This window comes from Littorina saxatilis, linkage group LG2, assembly GCF_037325665.1.
Source record: "Littorina saxatilis isolate snail1 linkage group LG2, US_GU_Lsax_2.0, whole genome shotgun sequence".
Classification (NCBI taxonomy): domain Eukaryota; kingdom Metazoa; phylum Mollusca; class Gastropoda; order Littorinimorpha; family Littorinidae; genus Littorina; species Littorina saxatilis.
In genome coordinates, this window is record NC_090246.1 from 91,864,737 (window position 1) to 91,888,928 (window position 24,192).

General features: G+C 43.0%; 1 protein-coding gene across 1 annotated transcript in view; it reads right to left on the reverse strand.

The window, feature by feature from the left end:
- Positions 1-1,240: 1,240 nt before the first annotated feature.
- Positions 1,241-24,192, reverse strand: part of LOC138960149 (uncharacterized) — a 79,203-nt gene continuing 56,251 nt past the window's right edge. The window contains exons 25-39 of the mRNA XM_070331908.1: positions 23,675-23,800; positions 22,674-22,852; positions 21,224-21,401; positions 18,423-18,533; positions 17,622-17,733; positions 16,586-16,942; positions 16,026-16,177; positions 13,106-13,288; positions 9,001-9,222; positions 8,370-8,521; positions 7,650-7,826; positions 6,476-6,631; positions 5,535-5,765; positions 4,632-5,024; positions 1,241-4,386 (exon numbers count right to left, since the gene is read on the reverse strand). Of these exons, the coding sequence (XP_070188009.1) occupies positions 4,138-4,386; positions 4,632-5,024; positions 5,535-5,765; positions 6,476-6,631; positions 7,650-7,826; positions 8,370-8,521; positions 9,001-9,222; positions 13,106-13,288; positions 16,026-16,177; positions 16,586-16,942; positions 17,622-17,733; positions 18,423-18,533; positions 21,224-21,401; positions 22,674-22,852; positions 23,675-23,800 (2,978 nt within the window). The 3' untranslated portion in view covers positions 1,241-4,137. The remainder of the gene's footprint in view (positions 4,387-4,631; positions 5,025-5,534; positions 5,766-6,475; positions 6,632-7,649; positions 7,827-8,369; positions 8,522-9,000; positions 9,223-13,105; positions 13,289-16,025; positions 16,178-16,585; positions 16,943-17,621; positions 17,734-18,422; positions 18,534-21,223; positions 21,402-22,673; positions 22,853-23,674; positions 23,801-24,192) is intronic.

Consider the following 24,192-nt stretch of genomic DNA (forward strand, 5'->3'; position numbering starts at 1 on the left):
CAGAACGGAGATCACTGTCGAAGTCGGCCAATCTGCAATCATTTTCGTCTCGCGAACACCGGGATCTCAAATTTAGATCAGTGCTCGCGAAAACCATATGGGAGATAACTCTGTATTTTTGTTTTGATAGATTCGCGTAGGACTGTAGGTGTCCGGTCAGGGAGAGGATGAGCCGAACTCATTTTGACCTGAGTTCAGGATGTACAATTCGAAGTTTGAAAGTTTGAAAAAAGAAAAGCCCGGAAAAGTGTCACACAAAACGTCTTTCTCGTACCAGACAACGGTTCTGCATAGTAGCACCAGTTCCTCTGAACGGCCAACCGCCACCGCTCTAGTTCATGTGACTCGCAGCCGTTTGTTGCGTTTTAGATTCAGAGGTACACAATAACGTGCAATTGCAGATAAGCTTACAGCGAGTCGCATTGAAATCACAAACTGAAGACTAAATTGTGAAAAAAAGGAAACTGGATCACACGGGTTCACGATGGCTCAGGGGTAAGATAAACCACGCACAAAAAAATTCTTTGAAAATGGCTCGCTCCTTGGATGTTCAAAAGCGGTGAGTGTGTAAATGAAGGGTGTTTGTACTGTGTGTAAAAGCCTGACAATATCTGTGATGGTTTACGGGAGGCTTACTGTGCCTTTAACATCCAATCTTCTGCTGCATAACCCTAAAGGACAAACAAAAACTCATTACTAACAAACACACCCTTAACCCGAAAAAATGCCTGCTTTAATCCAATCGCTGAAAAATAGCATTTGGCCGCGATACATTATAATTCATCACTGCTTTTCCATAAACAAACTCACTATGTGCTTGTTCGGCTGGCATTTCGACAAAATCAGTTTATGGATAGGGCGTTGTAAAATTCATGATTTCCATTTTTCTTTTTCCAGCTTTGGATATTTTGCTAGAAATGTCTGACCGCTAGATTTTAGAACTTTAAAGGAACAGTCTAGCTATTTGAAATCATCGTTATTTGTTAAACTGTGTCCTCGGGCATTTTGCGTGTGTGTGTGAGTGAGGGCAGAAGATGTGAGGTGTCTGTTTGAAGGTTGCTGTGAAGTTCAGTTAGATGTGCGGCACTTGTGTACGGGTGTTGAACACACACATACACATACACTCACACAGACACAGACACACACACACACACACACATTAAATAACTAATTAACTAAAGAAAGTAAGACAGAATAAAGGGAAGAACAAACAAGCCCAAAACAAGACCAAATTCAGAAATAATTCATGACTGACATTTATTTCAGGAGACTCAGTAGCTTTGTGTGTAGCACTGTATGGCAGTACAAAAGAGTCATAAGTACCAAACAGCATAAAAGCAAATGTTTCAAGCAGCAGATAATATTATGTAAACAGTATACACACAGTCAAAACTTACATGCACCAAACACCAGTTATGCCAGCAAAATAGGAAAAAAATACTTAAGAACAAATAAGAACAATAATTCTGACAAAAAGATTACCCATAAAATTATGCAGGAAAGAAGGATTAAATATTCACAGAACACACACAAAATATCTAAAATTAAGTCAAAGTAATACTAAATTTACAATACGAAGAACTTTTAGGATAGAAACAAAAAATAAATGATTTTTGTTTAAATTGTACAAAATGTTTCAGTAGAAAACAGGTAAAATTCTTTTGAATGTGACTATTCAGTCAGCAGGATATTGGGAACCCTACCTGTTTTCCTATGCCAAATAATAGTTTCAACAGTTTAAGATTTATTTGAATGAAAAACCATCTGTTCACAGGAAGTAAGTCGAGTCAAAAAAATTGAGAAGGAATTAAAAGAACTTTAGCAACATGATCGTAATAAATAAACAAAATTAAAAAAAGAATCAAAAGTACTAAGAAGTTGACTACGACAACAAACCTAGAACGCTGTGTTTACTACAGCTCATGCTACAAAGTCGTGATTTCAAATTTATGTAACATTCATTAGCATACATAAAAATGCAAAAGTAAAAGAAAAAGGTAGCACCAATGCGTATACAAGTTTATCACATTCACTTAATTAGTACGCATATACGATCTGTCGTTTTCACTTCAAACAACTTGTCAACATTTTGTAAAAATGTGTACATAAATAGATTATGAATTTATATTCAACATAAGCTTGCATGAGATTCTGGGTGTCCTCAACGAGACCTTTTTAACGATTTACCCAACAGGACATTGTTACCTAAATGTCTTGTGCATATATAACTGATAGGTTCTTTACATGGGCACTTTTAAATGCACAATTCAAGTTATGAATGCGCTTGGTTCAATGGCCAAGCAACTTATTGGTTGACATTGCTTCTTGGGTTATTTCTTTCAAACCGATTGGTACTTTATGGGCACTTTGTAAGGCAAAAAAAAAAAATTGTCTGTTTCTGGTAACATGGCTAAAAAAAATAGAGTCGGTAGGTAGGGATTTTTATTTTATTTTATTTATTTATTTTTTTTTTTAACCCCAAATGTAGACCAATAAAACTAACTTTAAAAATCGCGCAAAGAGACTGGATTCACTATACATAGAGACAAGACACTCAACACATTTACAAATCGTCAGCGGACTTTCGTTTTCACACGTTTTTGTTGTTCATTTTCTCACCCTGTCCTTTACCACAACAAAAAAACAAAAAAATGTTGAGTTTGGAAAAAAAAATTTAGGGTCGGCGCCGAAATTTAGGGTCGGTCGGGTGACCAGAAACAGACAATTTATTTTTTGTAGCCTAATGTATGATTCATGCTGTGTGCGCTTGGGTCAGTGACCAAGCAACATTATTGGTGGGCGACACATTTTAAATGGTATACCGAATTCTCTGCTTCTTATTTTTACTTTTTTGCTCCCTATAGTAAAAGACATTATGCAGAGTTCAATGGAATTCTATAGAGCTCTTCAGATTTAGGACCAACAAAGAAGCGTATCATGTGAAACAGGTCATCATGCCTAATCAGTAACTTTATTTCATGAAAACACACACAACCATTCGTTGTTCCTTTCATGTCAAAACGAAAATATCTGCAAGTGTGTACACTATGCAACAGCTTCATAGCAAAATTGTAAACTTGAAAACTACTGCAGTGTAAAAAATAGATTTGTGTTCTAAGAACAAGTGAAGTATGCAACATCAACGCCCGTAGTAAGACACAACACACACGCACTTTAGGAGTTTTAATCTCGAAAGAGAGCGGAACGACTGTATGTATGCATGGTGGAAGTTTTCTAATTTCACGCAATTGCACTGTGCCTGATGATACTAACTTCAGCCTGATATTATTCAGGGGTAGTATAAACATGTCTTGTTCCTCAATGTCTGGGTGGTACTACTAGTAATTTTCTCACTTTCGCAACATATCTGACTTTTCTTTCTTCAATGCCTGGATGGCATTGCCAGCAATTTCCCACTTTAGCTACACATGAGATTTTTTCTTCTATAGCTGGATGGTAATATCAGCAATTTTCTTACTCAAGGTACTCGTGTGTTTTATTTCGTCAGTGTTTTGGTTGCATTACCAGCAAGTTGGCTGTTACTATTCTTTCTGTTTGATTTTACACCCAGTTTGTCTTTGGTCAACATTTGTATGTGAAGCTTGGCCTGTTATAAAGAGCAGATGGAATGGCTGAAGCGGCTTTCACTGTATGAGCACGTAGTAATCTGTACAGTTTTGCTGAGTACAACACGAATCAAATGGCGGTGTCGTTTACCTGAACAAGCTTAAGCGTCTGCTCATGCTAATGGTTGTACACCTATTTGGTGTCTGGATGTAAAACTAGTTTCAGTTTCAACGTGTGGAAAAGTCACGTTGCGTTAACTGAGTATTTAATGCACTTCAGCCCCAGTTATTTGCTGACAGCTATGTGTGGGTTTAGAGGGCTCTTCCACTTAAAATCCAGTCTAAAACTCTTGTACGTTCACATCTAATCGTGCATAAGGTATCCAACACGCACAGCTGTCACCATTGTACAAAGCCCGCATGGCGCAAGAAATATTGCTGAAACACCCTAACAGCATTCCCCGCCTGATCAAGAAAACCTTTCCCTTTCATTGGGTGTTTCTACAGGTGCCTGATCGAGAGACGAGCCATTCCACTGGCTGCAACACGTGGTCATCACGTGCTATCAGATCTAACTGCTGACCTGTCGTCGCACCTTGGTGCGGACCACCTGCAGCATGATCAGCTTGCGCGCGCCAAACTTGTCTCCCAGGGCAACGATGGTGGCCTTGTCACGTGACATGGTGCAGTGGAAGATGTCGACGCCGGCGTTGAAGCTGCAGATCTCAGAGCCGCTCTTCAGCCTCCAGAGGCGGATGGTCTTGTCACGTGACCCAGACACCACGATCTCGTTGTCGGGAGAAATGGCGCAGCACCAGACCTGTGGACAAACACAAAGAGTACGGTGTAACGTCTGGGCGAAAACAACCAACAATCAAACAACTAACCCAGAGCAAAGGCAAAGACAGAAACAGAATAATTATAACAGAGCTGACAGAATGAACAAGTGCTAGTGATATAACAATACGGCCTGGACAAAACACAGCCAAGCATTATTCCAATGTACCGCACATGGCTGAAATAAAATCTGATGACATATGTCATGTCTCAACAAGCAATGCGTACCTCATCAGTGTGACCGTTGAGAGTGTTGATGTGTCGCTCAGTCTCCACGTCCCAGATCTTCAGCGTGCCATCAGCAGAGGCAGACACCAGGTACTTGCTGTCCTCTGACCTTGCCACGGCCTTGACCTCACGCGAGTGGGCGTGGCGTCCTGACCCTGACAGAAGCTGACGGCTTGGCTGACCAGTTCGCAGACTCCAGATGACAAGGTCGCCGTTGCGAAGACCCGTCACCGCTTCGTCATGAGGTAGCACCGCGGTGCATTCTGGGTTGGCATCCAGGCGAAGGATTGAGGGGTCAGAGACAGTGTAAGAGGTCAAGGTCATGTCGAAGACGATGAACTCAGCAAAGTTGTCGAAGCTGTTGGTGAAGCCGGCCACGACGTAACGATCGTTCTGTAGCAAAAATAAGACAAGTGCGATGATGATACAGTTGAGGGGAAAAGCAGTGGATACATCCGACTTACCCCTCCACTGACTAGTCTCTAAGACAAATCAGCATATAAAGTTTTGTGATTTCATGATTTGGTTGTTAAGTAAAGCAGCGGGTGAGAATTCAGGAGCAAGGCTTTTTCCATACAATAACAGAATATCGCAGTCAAACAATCAGTTCTCTATGAACATCAAACACTGTAACATCTGAAACTGGCAGACTGCTAACGTTCTAAAAGTAGATGAAATGATTTAACGTTCCAATAATAACCCTCTTTTGTCTTTTATATTAAGTACTGTTTCCAATATAACAGTGACTTTGTTTTCAGAAGGAGGCACAACTGACAACCTCCTGTGCTTCTTATTTCCTCAACCAGCAATGCTAAACGCCTAAACAGAAATGCTGCACGATCAGTGCAATGAAAACGACTAACGGTAAATGCTAAACGATCAGTAATTTCTTTTCCCTTTTACCTGTGAGAGAGCGATGTAGTTGACGTAGTCGTTGTTGCCAACAGGAGCGTCGTAGCGCATGTGTTTGATGGGCTGGTTACCAAGGAGACACCAGACGACCACGTTGGTGCCACCACCGAACTTGTCTGAGCGGGCAAAGACTGCCTTGTCGTTATCGCTCATCAGGGTGAGGGCAGAGCAAATTTCTACATCGGACATCTCTAGTGCTCTGCCTGTTGTGAAGTCCCAGATCTGGAGATGGATAGAGGGAGTGAGATATCATGATGGAACTGTATTTTAGAAGGATAGCGTTTTAAGGCTAAGCCTTTTCTTACAACCTAATCTGCATCAGATACATACGCTTAACAAGTAGAGAGAGAGAGAGAGAGAGAGAGAGAGAGAGAGAGAGAGAGAGAGAGAGAGAGAGAGAGAGAGAGAGAGAGAGAGAGAGAGAGAGAGAGAGAGAGAGAGAGAGAGAGAGAGAGAGAGAGGCGCATGTCTCTCATCAAGGCTGAAAACTTTAAAACAAATATTTGTTTTGGTTAAATTCATGAATACTACGTCTGGATAGAGCATATAACTTGGAAGTGAGAGTTTGCCTTGCCCTTCTACATAAAGTCAGCATTTAACACAGCAGATCAAAATGAAATAAATGCTTACATTTAGATTCTTTAATTCCATATTATTATTATATCTGTAAAGGATAAACCCAGTTCTTCATTAGCTAGAACAGGGTATCAAAGGTTAGATGGTACTGCTTTTCAAAGGCGCTTAGAAATATTATAGGATTTGAAACCATACAAATGCCCTTATTTGAATATTATTATTCATGTAAACTTCAAAAACAAAGGAAGCGATCTTGAGGTTATGCACGAAAAAAACACCCAAAAGATATTCTTAATGAAACGCTGCAAACAATTTAACCCCGGTCCTAAGATCCAGAATGCTGAAGAATGGCTTACCTGTAGCATATAATTGTGAACCCCCTTTGGCACGGAAGACTGGTTGACTTCTAGATCAGCGTTGATGGCTCCCACCAGGAGACGGTCGTTACAAGCAAGGTGGAGGTTGGTGGACCCAACGGTCTCTCCCTGCATGATTCTCAGCAGCTCACCGCTCTGTCAACATACAAAGGGAGAAGTGAGCACTGATATGGCTACTCAGTCATTCGTGGTTCAGGCAATTCAATTCAATTGTTTAAAATCCTAAAGAAGTCAGCGACAGGCTGCCGAAAATTGGATGAAGTATTTACCAGACCTGGTTTCCGTTGTGTTTTCTTTATGTTTCTTCAAGTTCTATAACTGTTCACATTGCTGTGGCTGACTTGGCAAGAATGAACGTGGTAACGATTGGTCAAAACATGAGCAAGCGTAAAGTGGTTACTCCTTCTCGCTTCAAGCACATACAGACACTCTGCAAATTGTTTTAGAACATTCTGTGTATTCTGTGTGTTTTGGAACATTCTATAACTGTTAACATTCCTGTGGTTGACTTAGCAAGAGCAAGAGCAAGCAGAAATTGTGTTACTCTATTTGCTTTGTTCACAATGCAACACGCTACAAATGTTTTGGGAAAATTCTAGAACTGATAACGGTACTGAGGTTGATTTGGCAAGAATGAATGTTGTAAGGACTGGCCAAAACAATGGTAAGTAGATACCGTGCAACTTATGAATGCTCTTTCGCTTTCAGTGCTACGTGTACTGTGAACTGTGTTTGTAGGATTGTCAATCAGTGGCATAAGTTCCCTTCTCTCTTGACGTCTGTCAGCTCCAGTGTTTCTGGGGAATGCCTTTTGCTTTCATACCAACACACGACGAACATGATAGTCTGTGATGTTTTATTTTCCCCTTTATTTAACTGTGTTACTAGAGCTTACAATGCAAGTCCATTTGATCACTGGTGATCATTTCTAGCTTTATTGAGCAATCCTAAGTGTCTGGAAAATCATTGCAACCGAGACTCAACGAAGATCTCGAATACTGCAAAGCTAATACAGTGTCAAAAAGAAAAGGCCTCTAACACTTTGAAATTTACACAGAACTTTGGACTTTGGCATTTCTGTATACAGAGTCTCAAAAAAAGGCCTCAAACATTTTGAAATGTACACATAACTTAGCATCCCTGTCTTCCATACCTGCATATCCCAGACTTGTGGTGGTCCCAGACTGGACCCCGTGACGACACTACGGCCATCGTTGGTCATCAGGCAGCAGTCCACTCGTACCTCTTCCCCGAGGGCACCTGGAGGTACCCCGACCTGATTATTTCCAGCGTACCCTATCATCTGCTGCTGGCCTGATACTGTGCGAACCTGGAGAAAGAAACAGTGTGGGAACATTCACTATGGTAAAGGCAACATGTTATTGTTTGTCAATCTGATAAGAGACAGAAAAGGCATGTTGGTTCTTTGGTGTTCCATGACCCATGAACAGCTTTTTATTTGCGAAAGCAAAATGTGAGGCACGTGATTTTGTAACTCTTGCTATGAATACACAAGCTTGACGGAATCTGCACTGCCGTTCAGCAGGTAATCGTTTGGGCCTTTGATAAAGCCACACTTATATGTTTGGTAAAGTATGTACTGTTGTTACAAATGGACCATTGTCACGAACATTTCAGAAGCCAGGACTCTTCTCTAAACAGACTATTTCAAAACTCATACATTACAACATTCTCAAAATAGTTTTAAACAGCAATCAAGTATGAATGTGTACAGTTTGATATTAATTGGGCGAAGTCGACTTTGCGTAGTCTATTTTACGAAGCTTGCTGCACAAAGATTTGGCACTGAAGTTTGGGTAAAAAGACTTCGTGAAGTCCACTTCAGGCTCAATAAAGGAAGGCCTTAACGTACTGTCTTGACGGAATAGTTGTAGCTGGACTGCATTGTGGATGAAGAGAATCCTCCTGCTCCTCCTCCTCCTCCCATTGTCCCGCCCATAGACCCTCCGCCCATGGACCCTCCTCCTGCTGACAGTGTGTTGCTCTGGTAGTTGGAATGCACACCTGTTCACAGAAACACTTTTTCAAGTAACAATTACACAGTTATTTGCACACTACTACTGGTGCAGGAAAGGGTCATGGCAATGTCTGGCCTCTCGCTGCAAACGTGAAAATACCTAAGACATAGCAATTCAAAACGAATAAAATGATGTTTTTAAGCTTCATGTTTAAAGCTTTACGGTAAACTTCCAAAGTTACTCTTTTCAGCCTGCGTATGAGGTGTCTGGGAGCACCACCGCGCGGAGGGGTTTTGCGGGCATCGCAGCAATAAGAGGGATATGTTTTTCGGGCTCGCGAAACAGACAGCAACACTTTGTCTCTATACCGTTTTTGCATTACACAGGAAGATGTAAAAGTATGAGTAAAATGTTGCCCCAGTTGTATATTTGGGCATATCAACAACAGCTTCTAGGCAAGGAGTGGTTTAACAGTATGTAACCCAAATCGGATCCAAATAGTCGTTTTACAGTATATACACCCACCTTGAGCCAAATCGTAGTCAGCAGTGCTGCTGCTTCCAGGTGCGCCTTCGTAGTGGTAGGACTGGATGGAAGCCGGGCTAAGCATGGGGCCGCCGTCCACGGCACTTTCGCTGCGCACGTGCGAGGCATTCTGGAAGTTGCTGGAGTAGCCTCCCCCTGAGACCCCCGAGGCTGTGGAACCAAGATGTGCTCGAACTGGCTTAGGGGTACCGATTGCCGTACCTATACATGTTGTCAAGCCAAAGGACACACGCACACACGCATATACGCACGCACAAACGCACGCACAAACCAGGAGAGAAAAACGTGTTAGCAAGGAAAGACAAGTTGTAGTACTGAAGGGGCGGGGATTGGATAGGGGAGGGAGGAGCTGGGAAGACTGGAGGGCGTGGATGGGGGTGGGTGGGGTTGGTTGCTCTTAGGGTGTGGTGTGTGTGTGGGGGGGGGGGGCGTTGGTTGGGGTGGGGCTGGGTGGGAGGGGGAACTGAGGACCAGACCCAAGGAAGTGGCAGACCATGGAAGGCGAAGTGACGATGAGGCAGTGAGATTTGTGAGTTAAACTTTAATATAGTGCACCACGAATGGAAGCGACGGTCACTCTGTGTCTAATCCACTACACGTGTATTAACGGTACACCAAGGGTAGAATACGAAGAAGCTTCTATAACTGCGGTAGACGAAGGGCCTCGTGACAATGGACATCAGTAATACCAATAAGCATACATACACAGAGATGATTGTACATTTGTTAAGTGCGTTGAAAGCTGGTTGATACGATTTGGCCAAGGTCAGTTATGAGTTATATAATCCACCGAGCTGAAAGCGGTTTTAAAGATACGAACGGGAACGCTAGAGTCAGTTGAAAGTGAGGTGTGATTAGTCTAAGATCACTACACGTTCCTCAACCCGAGAAATCTTGGAAATGTAACAGATTAACGTTTCAAGAGGATCAACGATTGTTTGTTTTTTCTTCAGTCACTATTACACTCCTTTTGCTTTTGGTTTAGTACGTCAATACATAGTCATCACTTTCATTTTGCAGGATATGGAGTTTCAGTAGGCTCTGGCCGCCAACCCGTTTATTGTATGAAAGGAGCTCTGAAGGAAAACAGACACATTCTTTTGACTGTTGATCTCAACTTTACAAAGTCCAGAAAGAAAGCACTGGTAAGGAGATCCATTTTGGGGGGTAATTTTGACAACAAAAAGGACGTGGCAAATTATTTCTCTTTTGCTCCCGCCATAAAGGGATTACTAAGATGCTACTTCAGAGATCTCATGACTTTATTATCCGACAAAACGTTTACAAAACAACAAGATGCAAGAAACGGTTCCTGGTAATCACACACGGATCACTGAATTTCACTCTGAAAGCCGGGACACAGAGTGCTGGTTAAGTGACCGTACCAGACACAAAGTTAGTGTTCAACTACTGACGAAAAGTTAACTATATGTCAGGTACAGGACGGAAAAGACAAGACAATTAAACTTGGCCCAAAAATGATTGCACCACTTTTTGTAGGAGTATGAATATTTTGGTTCAGGTACAAAAAGTGCTGCCAGAATTTTGGCCAAGTTTATATGCACAAAACAGAGGATGCAAAAAGTTACACATGAAATAAAATAATCCAAAAATAACAAAAAGAAAAAGTAAACCCAGTTAGTGTCAAACTACATGCTGTCAACTAAAGTACTGATCTTGAAAAACGAAGACGTTTACAACATTCAAACAAGACGAAAAAAGAACGTGACGATATCAGTACAGTTATCTACACTACACTACACTACACTACACTACACTACACCATACTACACTACACTACACAATGCGTACACGGTCATATTCACCGCCACAGGTCTGTTCCGGCTTGTACATGGAATACGAGCATCATTTCACGTGGAAAATAACAAAATTCAACAGCATTGCTGCATATTTCAGGCTGAGTGTGTGTGTGTGTGTGTGTGTGTGTGTGTGTGTGTGTGTGTGTGTGTGTGTGTGTGTGTGTGTGTGTGTGTGGTGTGCGCGTGTGTGTGTGTGTGTGTGTCGGTGAGTGAGTGAGTGTGTGTGTGTGTGTGTGTGTGTGAGTGTGTGTGAGTGTGTGTGTGTGTGTGTGTGTGCGTGTGAGAGCGTGTGAGTGTGCGTGTGTGTGTGTATGTGTGTGTGTGTGTGTGTGTGTGTGTGTTTATTTTCTGTTGACTAAATCAATTTCGGAGATTGTTTTAGGTGTCCTTCACAAAAATTGTTTCCACACACATTTTCACTCTGCATAGGAAGCACCCAGACTGTTGCTATTAGTCATGTATGTATGGTGAAGGATTTTCTTATTCTTCAACAGATCTGTGGTGGTAAACATCGCTTTCACGATAAGGACCTTTAAGTGTCAACAGTCTATTAAAGTTTGATGAAGCAATGAAATGCGCGAAATGAATGGAGAATGAAGCGCAACGAAAATGGGCAGGAGTTGGGAAGGAAGCATATCAAACAAAATATAAATCTGTAGCACGTATTATACTAAATATATCCAATGATTATAAGTAATTTATGCAACAAACTTGAATTATTACTTTGAAATATATTTGTGTAAAAAAAAAAGACTATTACGTACAAAATAAATTTGCCTTTACAAGTTTTTTTTATTTACTTTACATTTTATGTAAGTAATAAAAAGCTCATGATACAAAAAGATGTCTGAAAGTAACTTATACGATTATCATTAAAGATTTGTTAATGCATAGTTGAACTAGAAACATAGAGATACATAATGTAATTAACAGAGAAGCGAGACAAGAGATAAGGACATACTAGGAAAGGGGTGATATTTACAGAAATGCTTGGAGAATACAAACATAGATAAAACTAGAAATTGCGGAAATGTTTGCGTTATTGCTGATGGGTACTTCAAACCAAAATGTCACACAAAAAGCACCGGATTCTCAAAGGTGTGTGAATATAGAGGTAAATGCAAGTAAATTCATAGGACGAAAACAGTTTGATCATGTCCTCTCCGAAAGTAGTGTAAAAATATTAGACAAAATAATGGCTAAGGGAAATGGTCCATAACCTGTAATAGTACAAGTGGAATAACTGAGCGTAATAGATTGTCAGAATGTTCAAACAAAGAATTGAAAAGAATACTCTTTGAGCACTGCAGAGTAGCCAATGAGGTGACCAGAAACGCAAATCAAAACGAAGCATAATAGGAAGTTAAAGAATATAAATAAGTATGCAAACAAGTAGTCTAAAAGATCATCCGTGTCTTAAATACCTCTGTTCACAAGACTGAATGACTGTCAAGTTATGAAACGCTATAGCTTGCATGTTTGGGGGGGAAGCTAGTTAATTTTCTCAGGATGAAAATCAGAGGGAGGCAAGAGATAGGCAGCGAAAAACCGGGTCCACATGCAAGACCATCTTTTTTGAATGATTTTTTCACATCTATTGTATTCAAGAGCAAACACATGCATTTACTTCAAACACACCTCCACAACTCAACCAGTTGTTCCAAAATCCCCAGGCAACCGTTTAATTCATAGCAATCCATATCGTGCATTTGTGTGAATAACACCTCCTCTTTGTCAATGGCCAGCAATCCTTTTCATCTTCCAAGCAAAATTTGTGGGATCTCTCGTTCCCTTTGTAGTGTGAACAGTAACTTTCTTTTCCAAAATTTGAACTTTTCTTGTGGGATACGTACATTCTTTGGGGCAATAGGACTTTGTGCGGGGATAACTATAAGACCTGCAGGATCAGAATGTCAGCTCTTACTTGCGCGATCTTGTTTGCTCTGTAAGGTCCTAACCTTACTTCCCTGAGCAAAGCACTCCTGGTTGTGACGTGGTAGGCTTCTAGGTACCTATGCGTTTTGTTTTCTTCAAAGAGCACTTCCATATACCGAGCACCGAGCATTCATCAATTATCGGCCCTTGGGAAACCAGTCATCTCTCCCAGGCTATCAAACGAAATCAGACAGTCTTTTCATGACTGGATTTTCAATCAGGCGTCGTATTTTGAATTTATAAAACTGTCCCCTTGTTCCTTTCCGCGTTTCCTTATCTCACTGCCTTGCCTCGCCAGGGGAGAAAACCCCGGGCCAGCCTCACTTCACCTTTGTTGGAGAAAGTGCCGGTAGAACGAAGAGTCGCGTCATAGGTCTCACCTCCCCCGCCACCTGCGCCCCCTCCTCCACCAGAGGCCGAGGATTGGGACATGTAGAAGTTGCTGAAGGAGTTGGCTCCTCCTGCTCCCCCTCCTCCTGCGGCCACCTGTGATGCTCCGTTCACGACGCCACCTGTTGGGGCGGGGAAAGCTATGTCAGTTGTTTTCCACTTGACCTTGTGAAGCGTTAAGCTTCATCTCACACTTTTTTGGTTCATAATCGAAGCTTCACTTGCAAATGACTGTGTTGCAAGGCCGCAGATTGCATACAGAATACAGAAAGCGGAATTCAGAATACAGAATATTTTATCCCCTGAAGTTTGCAATTCGATCATCCTGATGTCAGTTGTGATAAAAGAAAAAGCTTTAAGCTTCATCTCACACTTTGTTTGGTTCATGATCAAAGCTTCTCTTGCAAATTACTGTGTTGCCAGGCAGATTACAGAATACAGAATGCGGAATACAGAAAACAGAATATTTAAGTCCCTGAAGTTTGGAATTTATCCCGATGTCAGTTGCGGTAAAAGAAAAAAGGATTTACATTGTTCGCAGTTATAATGGGCAATACAACTTATACATTTGTACAGTCAATAACCTAGGACCAATGCAGCCAGATTTAGGAAACACATAACTGTGTCTTTTTCCACGGGGAAGGGTTGACATTGGAGTACTTTCAATGAACTGAGTGTACCCATGCTCAAACAGAGGGTTGACAAATTGGAAAAGTATTTCTTGATTATACTGGAGAAAACGGAACACACCGACACGAGAAAACAGGTAAGATTTACTTTCAGCGGGATAGTAAGGCACAACCCAAACCACAACTTTCAAAAGGGCCATTCAAATTGCTTAAATGCAAATTTCTTCTCGTGCAAAACCATTCTGCTGACAATGTCAAGGAGCTGCCCAGGCTTTAACAGGAGATAAAATCATCCTCCACTTTGGCGCATAACAAAAACTCAAAATTCCTGCCAACTTTCTGTGCAGTGTTAGCATTTGTTAATGATTTGATTTAGCAGATTTACATCAGAAGCTTTTTCAGGAAATTGATTCCAATGGGGGCGGGGATGTAGCTCAGTCGGTAGCACGCTGGATTTGTATCCAGTTGGCCGCTGTCAGCGTAAGTTCGTCCCCACGTTCGGCGAGAGATTTATTTCTCAGAGTCAACTTTGTGTGCAGACTCTCCTCGGTGTCCGAACACCCCCGTGTGTACACGCAAGCACAAGACCAAGTGCGCACGAAAAAGATCCTGTAATCCATGTCAGAGTTCGGTGGGTTATAGAAACACGAAAATACCCAGCATGCTTCCTCCGAAAACGGCGTATGGCTGCCTAAATGGCGGGGTAAAAAACGGTCATACACGTAAAATTCCACTCGTGCAAAAACCACGAGTGTACGTGGGAGTTTCAGCCCACGAACGCAGAAGAAGAAGAAGAAGATTCCTGTGAAAACAATTCTAACTCTGCACATAAAGCATCCAGCCTGCTAATTTTTTGCATGTGTCCCAGTGGAAGGCAGTCTATGTTTGTTTGTTCGTTCATGGGCTGAAACTCCCACGGCTTTTACGTGTATGACCGTTTTTACCCCGCCATTTAGGCAGCCATACGCCGTTTTCGGAGGAAGCATGCTGGGTATTTTCGTGTTTCTATAACCCACCGAACTCTGACATGGATTACAGGATCTTTTTCGTGCGCACTTGGTCTTGTGCTTGCGTGTGCACACGGGGGTGTTCGGACACCGAGGAGAGTCTGCACACAAAGTTGACTCTGAGAAATAAATCTCTCGCCGAACGTGGGGACGAACTCACGCTGACAGCGGCCAACTGGATACAAATCCAGCGCGCTACCGACTGAGCTACGTCCCCACCCGGCAGTCTATGTCAACACCTGGATAGATTTGAGATGGTGAGCGAACGGTTTACAGGGGAAGGACGGCATGTGGCTTTAAGGCGATGTGTGGCACTAAAATTAAACTTGGAGAATACATGGAATAACCCAGTTTTCTTGGTAGTTATTGAAGTGACTTATAACAATGAATGAAAAATGTGTAAATATTAATGGACACAGATCGACGTTGCTATGGAAACAGGCGCCATATTGGATTTCTAGGAAACGGTTTTACAGCGACATCATACATCAGAAATGATTGTAGATAAAAGCCATGTGTAATCTCTGTGCCAAATATTAAGCATTTCTGATGTATGATGTTGCTGTAAAACCGTTTCCCAGAAATCCAATATGGCGCTGTTTAATTAAGCCAGTTTCCATTGCAACGGCAGTCTATGTCCTGTAGTATTCACATATTTTTCATTTCTTTTCATAAGTCACTTCAATAACTATACCCAGAAAAATAAGTTATTCCATGTATTCTCCAAGTTTAATTTTGGTGATTTTAGTGCCTCACATCCCCTTAAAAGAAAGATTCAAATAAAATGATACAAAGTGTTAATGTTTTACTTTCTTCTGTCAGTTAGCACTTCGTGTTCTATATTTACTCTTTAAAATCCTTATTGCTGTGAAAAAAAGCAAAACCAGCTGCATCTGCGTTAAAACTATAAATAAAAAAGTGTATCAATTTTAAATCTGTATATCGTTCTATGAACCTATCGTGAACTACATTCAAAGTGTTAATGTTACTATATTTATGTTATGAACCTATCTAGACATTTTCAGTTTTTACTTATAACTATTAAGCTCACTTTACTCTTTAGTAAAATAAAGTTCGTTTGTTCGTTGGTTCGTTCGTTGGTTCGTTCTCTCTCTCTCTCTCTCTCTCTCTCTCTCTCTCTCTCTCTCTCTCTCTCTCTCTCTGGGTTCACACCAACAACAATATCAATCCTCCCCCTCATTTCAAAGAAAATATCAACATACCTCCACCACCAACACCTCCACCACCCACACCTCCACCAGCGGCAAGGACAGCCCCCCTGTTGCTCGCTGACACACCACCAGCCCGAGGGGAGGAGATGGCCATGGGAGCGCCTGCCGGAGGCTTCAGGCATGTGCACCAGCCGGGTTTACATCTGCACGTGCAACACAGATAATGTAAGTCTGACATATTTACAACATTTGATGCGAAACGCAATAAGATATATTTTTTACATTTGATGCAAGAAGCACTGACATAATTTTTTACATTTGATGCAAAAAGTGATCATACATAATTATGCACCTACCTGTAGAAAGCCCACATCATGATGGATGCCAGAGCCATGAGACCCAGGAGGGTCACACATTGTGGTGACTTAATATCTAGCACGTGAGACCCATGACATTTTGGTGTATAACCATCTTGCACGTTCAACACAGACACAACCCACCAACCTGTACAAAGCCCACATCATGCTTGACGCCAGAGCCATGAGACCCAGGAAATTGTAGTGTCTAACTATCTTACACGTTCAACACAAACACAAACACAAACCACCCACCTGTAGAAAGCCCACATCATGCTGGATGCCAGAGCCATGAGACCCAGGATCGTTCCAACCACTGCACCGGCGCGAGGTCCAGAACCAGGTAGGGGTGGGGGGGAAGCCACGAGGGCAGACACCGCCGGACCTCCGGCCACTGCCCCGGGTCCAGGGACCTTGACCGCCGTGCCACCGTCCAGCCCAGGGTACAGAACCGTGTCGATGCCTGCGGGGCCCGGTACCCATCCTGCACCACCTCCTCCCACCCCGTCAGGGATAACTGGTGGGATGATGGGACCCACGATCGGGGGTGGGATGGTGACTATGACTGGAGGTTTGATGGTGGTGGAAGGTTGAGGGATGACGACCACGTTCCTGAAACAAAAATCAGTCACAGTTGCTGAGTATTTTTTTTCGTTCTTCTTTTTTCTTCTCCCCAAAATGTTGACAATTTGTATGTATGTGGACCTATGATGGACATAAGATTTATAATGTACAATACTTCTCACAAATTAATTTCAACTATTTATCTGTCAAAGATGCTGTTGATACAGGTGCATGCTCTGCGTTTAAATGGCGTTAATTTGTTTAATGTAAAATAGTGTAATCCCTCTTTAGAGACCCCCCCCCCCCCCCCTGTGATGCGTATCAATCACTTGTCATGTACATGTTCGTCTATTTCACTCTGTTTTGACCGGCACGGCTGGCCTAGTGGTAAGGCGTCCGCCCCGTGAGCGGGAGGTCGTGGGTTCGAACCCCTGCTGGGTCATACCTAAGACTTTAAAATTGGCAATCTAGTGGCTGCTCCGCCTGGCGTCTGGCATTATGGGGCTTAGTGCTAGGACTGGTTGGTCCGGTGTCAGAATAATGTGACTGGGTGAGACATGAAGCCTGTGCTGCGACTTCTGTCTTGTGTGTGGCGCACGTTATATGTCAAAGCAGCACCGCCCTGATATGGCCCTTCGTGGTCGGCTGGGCGTTAAGCAAACAAACAAACAAACAAACAAACTCTGTTTTGATGTAAAGTAAAGGCAACACTATCATCGTTACTCACGTGCTAGAGACGAGGTTGAAGGGTCTGGGAGCCTCCACGACATCTCCCACGTAGCGGGTGTTGATTCTCGCCTTAGCCTCAGGGAAGACCATCAGTCCGTTCATGTGGAGACCTGATACAATGTCACCAATCGTGCATTCACAGTGGACAACTCATGGTCAAGATTAATAAGTACTGTGTGTGGGAAAATTCAAATACGGGAAACCAATAGAAATTGTGTGCATGTTTAATTCAGAGTTAGATTTGCGACACATATAGACTGAGAATAATGGTAACTGTAAAATATTTTAATAAAATTGTCCATTGTTGGTATTTGTCCATGATAGAGGTGAAAAGATTCGGGCAAAAGAAGTAAATTTTTTTTTTTCAACCCGTTCTTTAAGCTGTTGATTTAAAAATGTAAGAATTTGATTGATAAAAGAAAAAAGACCTATGAAGAAGGATGCTCCCAGCCGGAAGAAAAAAAAAAAAAAAAAAAAAAAAAACAAATAAGAAGGGTAGTAGCAGCCTGCATGCAACTGAGGTTAAAAAAAAAAAAAAAAAAAATAAAAAAAAATAAGTACTTCGACAATTTATTTGTCCGACTACTAGCCATGAGGAAAAATTAGCAATACAACTGATGTGTCCATGTTTTGTCTATTCACATTAATGGACAACAAAATGTTATATTGTAAGTGTTATTCTTCGATTTCAAATGTATTGTCTGATTTGTGGGTACAAACACAAATCTTTCTGGGTTCTCGTCACACACGTTCAATAAACACAGTAAACATTTGGTCCCATCACAAATAAAATACCAACCTCCAATGATGCCGTTGTAGCCATTCTGAATGACATCTACTCCTCCCGCCCGATTGTAGCCACCTCCACCAATGTACATCGTGCTCATTCGGTCGAAGCTTCCGTGAGTTGCTGCAAGAAGCACTTCACGTTGACAAAGATGCAAAGCGCGCCACCAGAACATTATTGTATAGGATGACACAGTTTTGCACATTCTTAGTTCCTAGAAACCTTGTCTTAAGGAAAACACACACACACACACACACACACAACCGCACAACCACAATAACAACAACACACAAACACGCAGAGACTCGGATAGATAGATAAACATGCAGACAGGCAGATAGATAAGCTACCCACGGCTAGCATGAGCATTGCTGTCTCGGCCTCTGTCATGGCATAGAGTGTTACCTCTGTATGGATGTGGATCAGACAGACAGACAGGCAGATAGATAAGCTACTCACGGCTAGCATGAGCATTGCTGTCTCGGCCTCTGTCATGGCATAGAGTGTTACCTCTGTATGGATGTGGATCAGACAGACAGACAGGCAGATAGATAAGCTACTCACGGCTAGCATGAGCATTGCTGTCTCGGCCTCTGTCATGGCATAGAGTGTTACCTCTGTATGGATGTGGATCAGACAGACAGACAGGCAGATAGATAAGCTACTCACGGCTAGCATGAGCATTGCTGTCTCGGCCTCTGTCATGGCATAGAGTGTTACCTCTGTATGGATGTGGATCAGACAGACAGACAGGCAGATAGATAAGCTACCCACGGCTAGCATGAGCATTGCTGTCTCGGCCTCTGTCATGGCATAGAGTGTTACCTCTGTATGGATGTGGATCAGACAGACAGACAGGCAGATAGATAGGCTACCCACGGCTAGCATGAGCATTGCTGTCTCGGCCTCTGTCATGGCATAGAGTGTTACCTCTGTATGGATGTGGATCAGACAGGCAGATAGATAAGCTACCCACGGCTAGCATGAGCATTGCTGTCTCGGCCTCTGTCATGGCATAGAGTGTTACCTCTGTATGGATGTGGATCAGACAGACAGACAGGCAGATAGATAAGCTACCCACGGCTAGCATGAGCATTGCTGTCTCGGCCTCTGTCATGGCATAGAGTGTTACCTCTGTATGGATGTGGATCAGACAGACAGACAGGCAGATAGATAAGCTACCCACGGCTAGCATGAGCATTGCTGTCTCGGCCTCTGTCATGGCATAGAGTGTTACCTCTGTATGGATGTGGATCAGACAGGCAGATAGATAAGCTACCCACGGCTAGCATGAGCATTGCTGTCTCGGCCTCCGTCATGGCATAGAGTGTTACCTCTGTATGGATGTGGATCAGACAGGCAGATAGATAAGCTACCCACGGCTAGCATGAGCATTGCTGTCTCGGCCTCTGTCATGGCATAGAGTGTTACCTCTGTATGGATGTGGATCAGACAGACAGACAGGCAGATAGATAAGCTACCCACGGCTAGCATGAGCATTGCTGTCTCGGCCTCTGTCATGGCATAGAGTGTTACCTCTGTATGGATGTGGATCAGACAGACAGACAGGCAGATAGATAAGCTACCCACGGCTAGCATGAGCATTGCTGTCTCGGCCTCTGTCATGGCATAGAGTGTTACCTCTGTATGGATGTGGATCAGACAGACAGACAGGCAGATAGATAAGCTACCCACGGCTAGCATGAGCATTGCTGTCTCGGCCTCTGTCATAGCATAGAGTGTTACCTCTGTATGGATGTGGATCAGACAGACAGACAGGCAGATAGATAAGCTACCCACGGCTAGCATGAGCATTGCTGTCTCGGCCTCTGTCATGGCATAGAGTGTTACCTCTGTATGGATGTGGATCAGACAGACAGACAGGCAGATAGATAAGCTACCCACGGCTAGCATGAGCATTGCTGTCTCGGCCTCTGTCATGGCATAGAGTGTTACCTCTGTATGGATGTGGATCAGACAGACAGACAGGCAGATAGATAAGCTAGCCACGGCTAGCATGAGCATTGCTGTCTCGGCCTCTGTCATGGCATAGAGTGTTACCTCTGTATGGATGTGGATCAGACAGACAGACAGGCAGATAGATAAGCTACCCACGGCTAGCATGAGCATTGCTGTCTCGGCCTCTGTCATGGCATAGAGTGTTACCTCTGTATGGATGTGGATCAGACAGACAGACAGGCAGATAGATAAGCTACCCACGGCTAGCATGAGCATTGCTGTCTCGGCCTCTGTCATGGCATAGAGTGTTACCTCTGTATGGATGTGGATCAGACAGACAGACAGGCAGATAGATAAGCTACCCACGGCTAGCATGAGCATTGCTGTCTCGGCCTCTGTCATGGCATAGAGTGTTACCTCTGTATGGATGTGGATCAGACAGACAGACAGGCAGATAGATAAGCTACTCACGGCTAGCATGAGCATTGCTGTCTCGGCCTCTGTCATGGCATAGAGTGTTACCTCTGTATGGATGTGAATCAGACAGACAGACAGGCAGATAGATAAGCTACTCACGGCTAGCATGAGCATTGCTGTCTCGGCCTCTGTCATGGCATAGAGTGTTACCTCTGTATGGATGTGGATCAGACAGACAGACAAGCAGGCACACACACACACACACACACACACACATACACACCGGCACACACATACACACCGGCACACACACACACACACACACACACATACACACCGGCACACACACACACACACACAGAACCAGAGAAAGAGAGAGAGAGATGGAGAGAGAGAGAGATACACACACACCCCCCCACATGCACACACACACTCACAAGCATGAGCATTGCTGACGCCTCCCATGTTATCTACATAAAGCGTAGCCTCAGTAGGTGTCCGGATGAAGCGCACAATGTGATAGCCTCCGTCGTTGACTTTGTGCTCTAGCTGAGCCACTGTCTGTGTGCCTCCAGCGCCGTTGGTGTCATAGTCCACCACCACGTACCCGTCACGCTGACCACAACAAAATCAAAACGAACTGTGAAGGAAAATCTGGCAGAGCGCTATTTAAAGATCTGATAAACAAATGGAAGTTAGCGCTCTAAATGCTCACGACATGTGTGATAGGGTAAGTGAAAATGCATGCGGATAACTTTTTATTATATGTAATAGAGTAAGTGAGAGTTATCAATCAATCAATCCGTCGCGATATAACCTTGAATGGTTGAAAACGACGTTAAACACCAAATAAAGAAAGAAAGAAAGAAAGAAATCAATCAATATGAGGCTTATATCGCGCGTATTCTAAGCGCAGGGATTTATTTTTATTTTTTTTTTTTTTTACCGCGGAACCAGTCTCCTCGCAGCTCGAGGGAATAACATGCATTTAAATTAAATGTGAATAAATCAAAAAGCAAGTGAGGTAAAGTATAAGGATCTTTCAAGTTTGTTATGGGCAAATCGAAACATTCACATTTTGAAACGAGAACACTTTATATCTATTTTTGAAATCTGCATGACAGAATGTGTTGCCTGAATCAAATATTTTGAATGACACACACACTTCATAAAACTCACGCAAAATTGAAGAAAACTGACGCCCACACACAATAAATAAAATCATCAGAAAAAACAATGATAGCCACATCAATCATTTTGAAGAAAAAATCATAGCGATATACATTGCATGAAACGTTTTAAAGAAACAATGACAAACACGCACACTGTGTGTCATAAAGGTACTAACAGGGAATGACAGTCTCTCACGAGGGCCCCAAAGGGAGGGGGGGGGGGGGTATCATCACGATCACGGGAAGGGAAATTTTAGCTTTCACGATCACAGTTACCTTGATTTTTGTTTTCACGATCACAAACACCTTGACGAATAGAGGATCATAGAGTGATACAGCTGTGAAAAATGTACGTTGAAAATAAAATGCTTTGCAATAATGCCCATCACGATCACGAAAACAAATGACGATCACGATCACGAGACTTGATTTTTTTGTCATCACGGATCACGGGCAAAGTCCCATCACGATCAAAGAAATGGAAATTTCGGCAATCACGGTCACAGAAAGGTCAAAAAACGCCAATCGCGATCACGATTTTAAACCCTTTGGGACCCTCTCTCACCAAAAAAGATAAAGTTGGGCAGACAGGCAAATGCAAATTTTGTATAAATAGACACAGAAGAAGACTTTTTCACACATCTTTTTTTGTTATTGTGACCACAGCTCTGAGACAGAGACAGAGACAGACAAACACAGACAAAGTGAAACCTACCAATCTAAATTCGATGAAATCGTTGATGAGTTCAGAGAAAACTCTGAGTAAAACAGAGTTGTTCTGTTTCGTCATGACACCAAATGCAATCTCGTCACGTGACGTGGTTGGTTGCTGTGGAAACGTGTAGATCAGCAGTCCAGGCTTGGAGAAATTCTGGTAGCGGAAACCTAGCGGTTCTGCAAAAGAGAGAGGAGTCTGTCAACATGAACTCAAAACCAGTTTGTTTGTTTGCTTAACGCCCAGCCGACCACGAAGGGCCATATCAGGGCGGTGCTGCTTTGACATATAACTTTATCTTTATTTGGTGTTTAACGTCGTTTTCAACCATTCAAGGTTATTGACATATAACGTGCACCACACACAAGACAGAAGTCGCAGCACAGGCTTCATGTCTCACCCAGTCACATTATTCTGACACTGTAAAGCCTATAGAATAAACATTAAGAGAGAGAGAGAGAGGGAGAGAGAGAGAGAGAGAGAGAGAGAGAGAGAGAGAGAGAGAGAGAGAGAGAGAGAGAGAGAGAGAGAGAGAGAAAGAGAGAGAGAGAGAAAAGAGAGATGGAGAGAAAGAGTGTTTATAACATGTCCTTATATAGCTTGTACGTGTGTTTGTGTGTGCCTCCGGCTGCATCCGGGTGTGTCGGTTTCTGTAGAGGTGCATACACCATCCCAACCGATGACAGTATAACCTCGCATTCGTTTTACAGTGATAACCTCACTACGCTTGGTGAAGGAAAGGTAACGTTACACACAGAGCACCTGAAGGGAGAGCTCAGTGAGCAAGGGCCGATGTGCACAAGAAAGCTATCAACCGGGTCGGTGGGAGCCAGTCGAACTGGTTGATATTGAGTTTTGTGTGTGGTCATTTCAACCAACCCGACCCTGCGGCTGGCTTTCATCTGGTTGGTAATTTTCTCCTGCACACCAGCCCGCGTACTGCTGTGCGTGAAACACTCCGCGCATAGACTCAGTAGAGGTCCAAAAGCACAGCCACTCACCTTCTAGACACAAGGAACCCATGTGAGCAGACATGCTGCAGTCACACGTGAAGGCACCGGACCCGGTCTCAATGCACTTGCCAAAGTTTCTGCACGAGCTCTGCGTGCAGGCTCTGGGAACAATACCTGTGGACATACAGACAGACAGAATCCTCAATAAAGGTCAACAATACGATTTGGCAACAGGATGTTTCAAGGACCATGGGTCAGGTGCTTGTAGGTTGGCAACAATAACCCAGAAAACTCTCTCATCTTTGCAATTAAACCAACATATATGCGAAATAGCTGCACTTGCAACATATAAGATCTATAAAGTTTAAATATCTCAAAAAGATAGACCAGTACAATCTGAAAATGCCTGAACAGATCAAAAGAGTTTATCCCAAAACAGTAGAAGAATACTCTCATATTCACTCGTGGCTTTAGAAATGTCCCACTCCCAGAATGTAGTCAGGCCGTTGATTTTTGGGATGCATTTTGAATCCCCGTTAACAAACATCAGACCCCAACTTCAACTC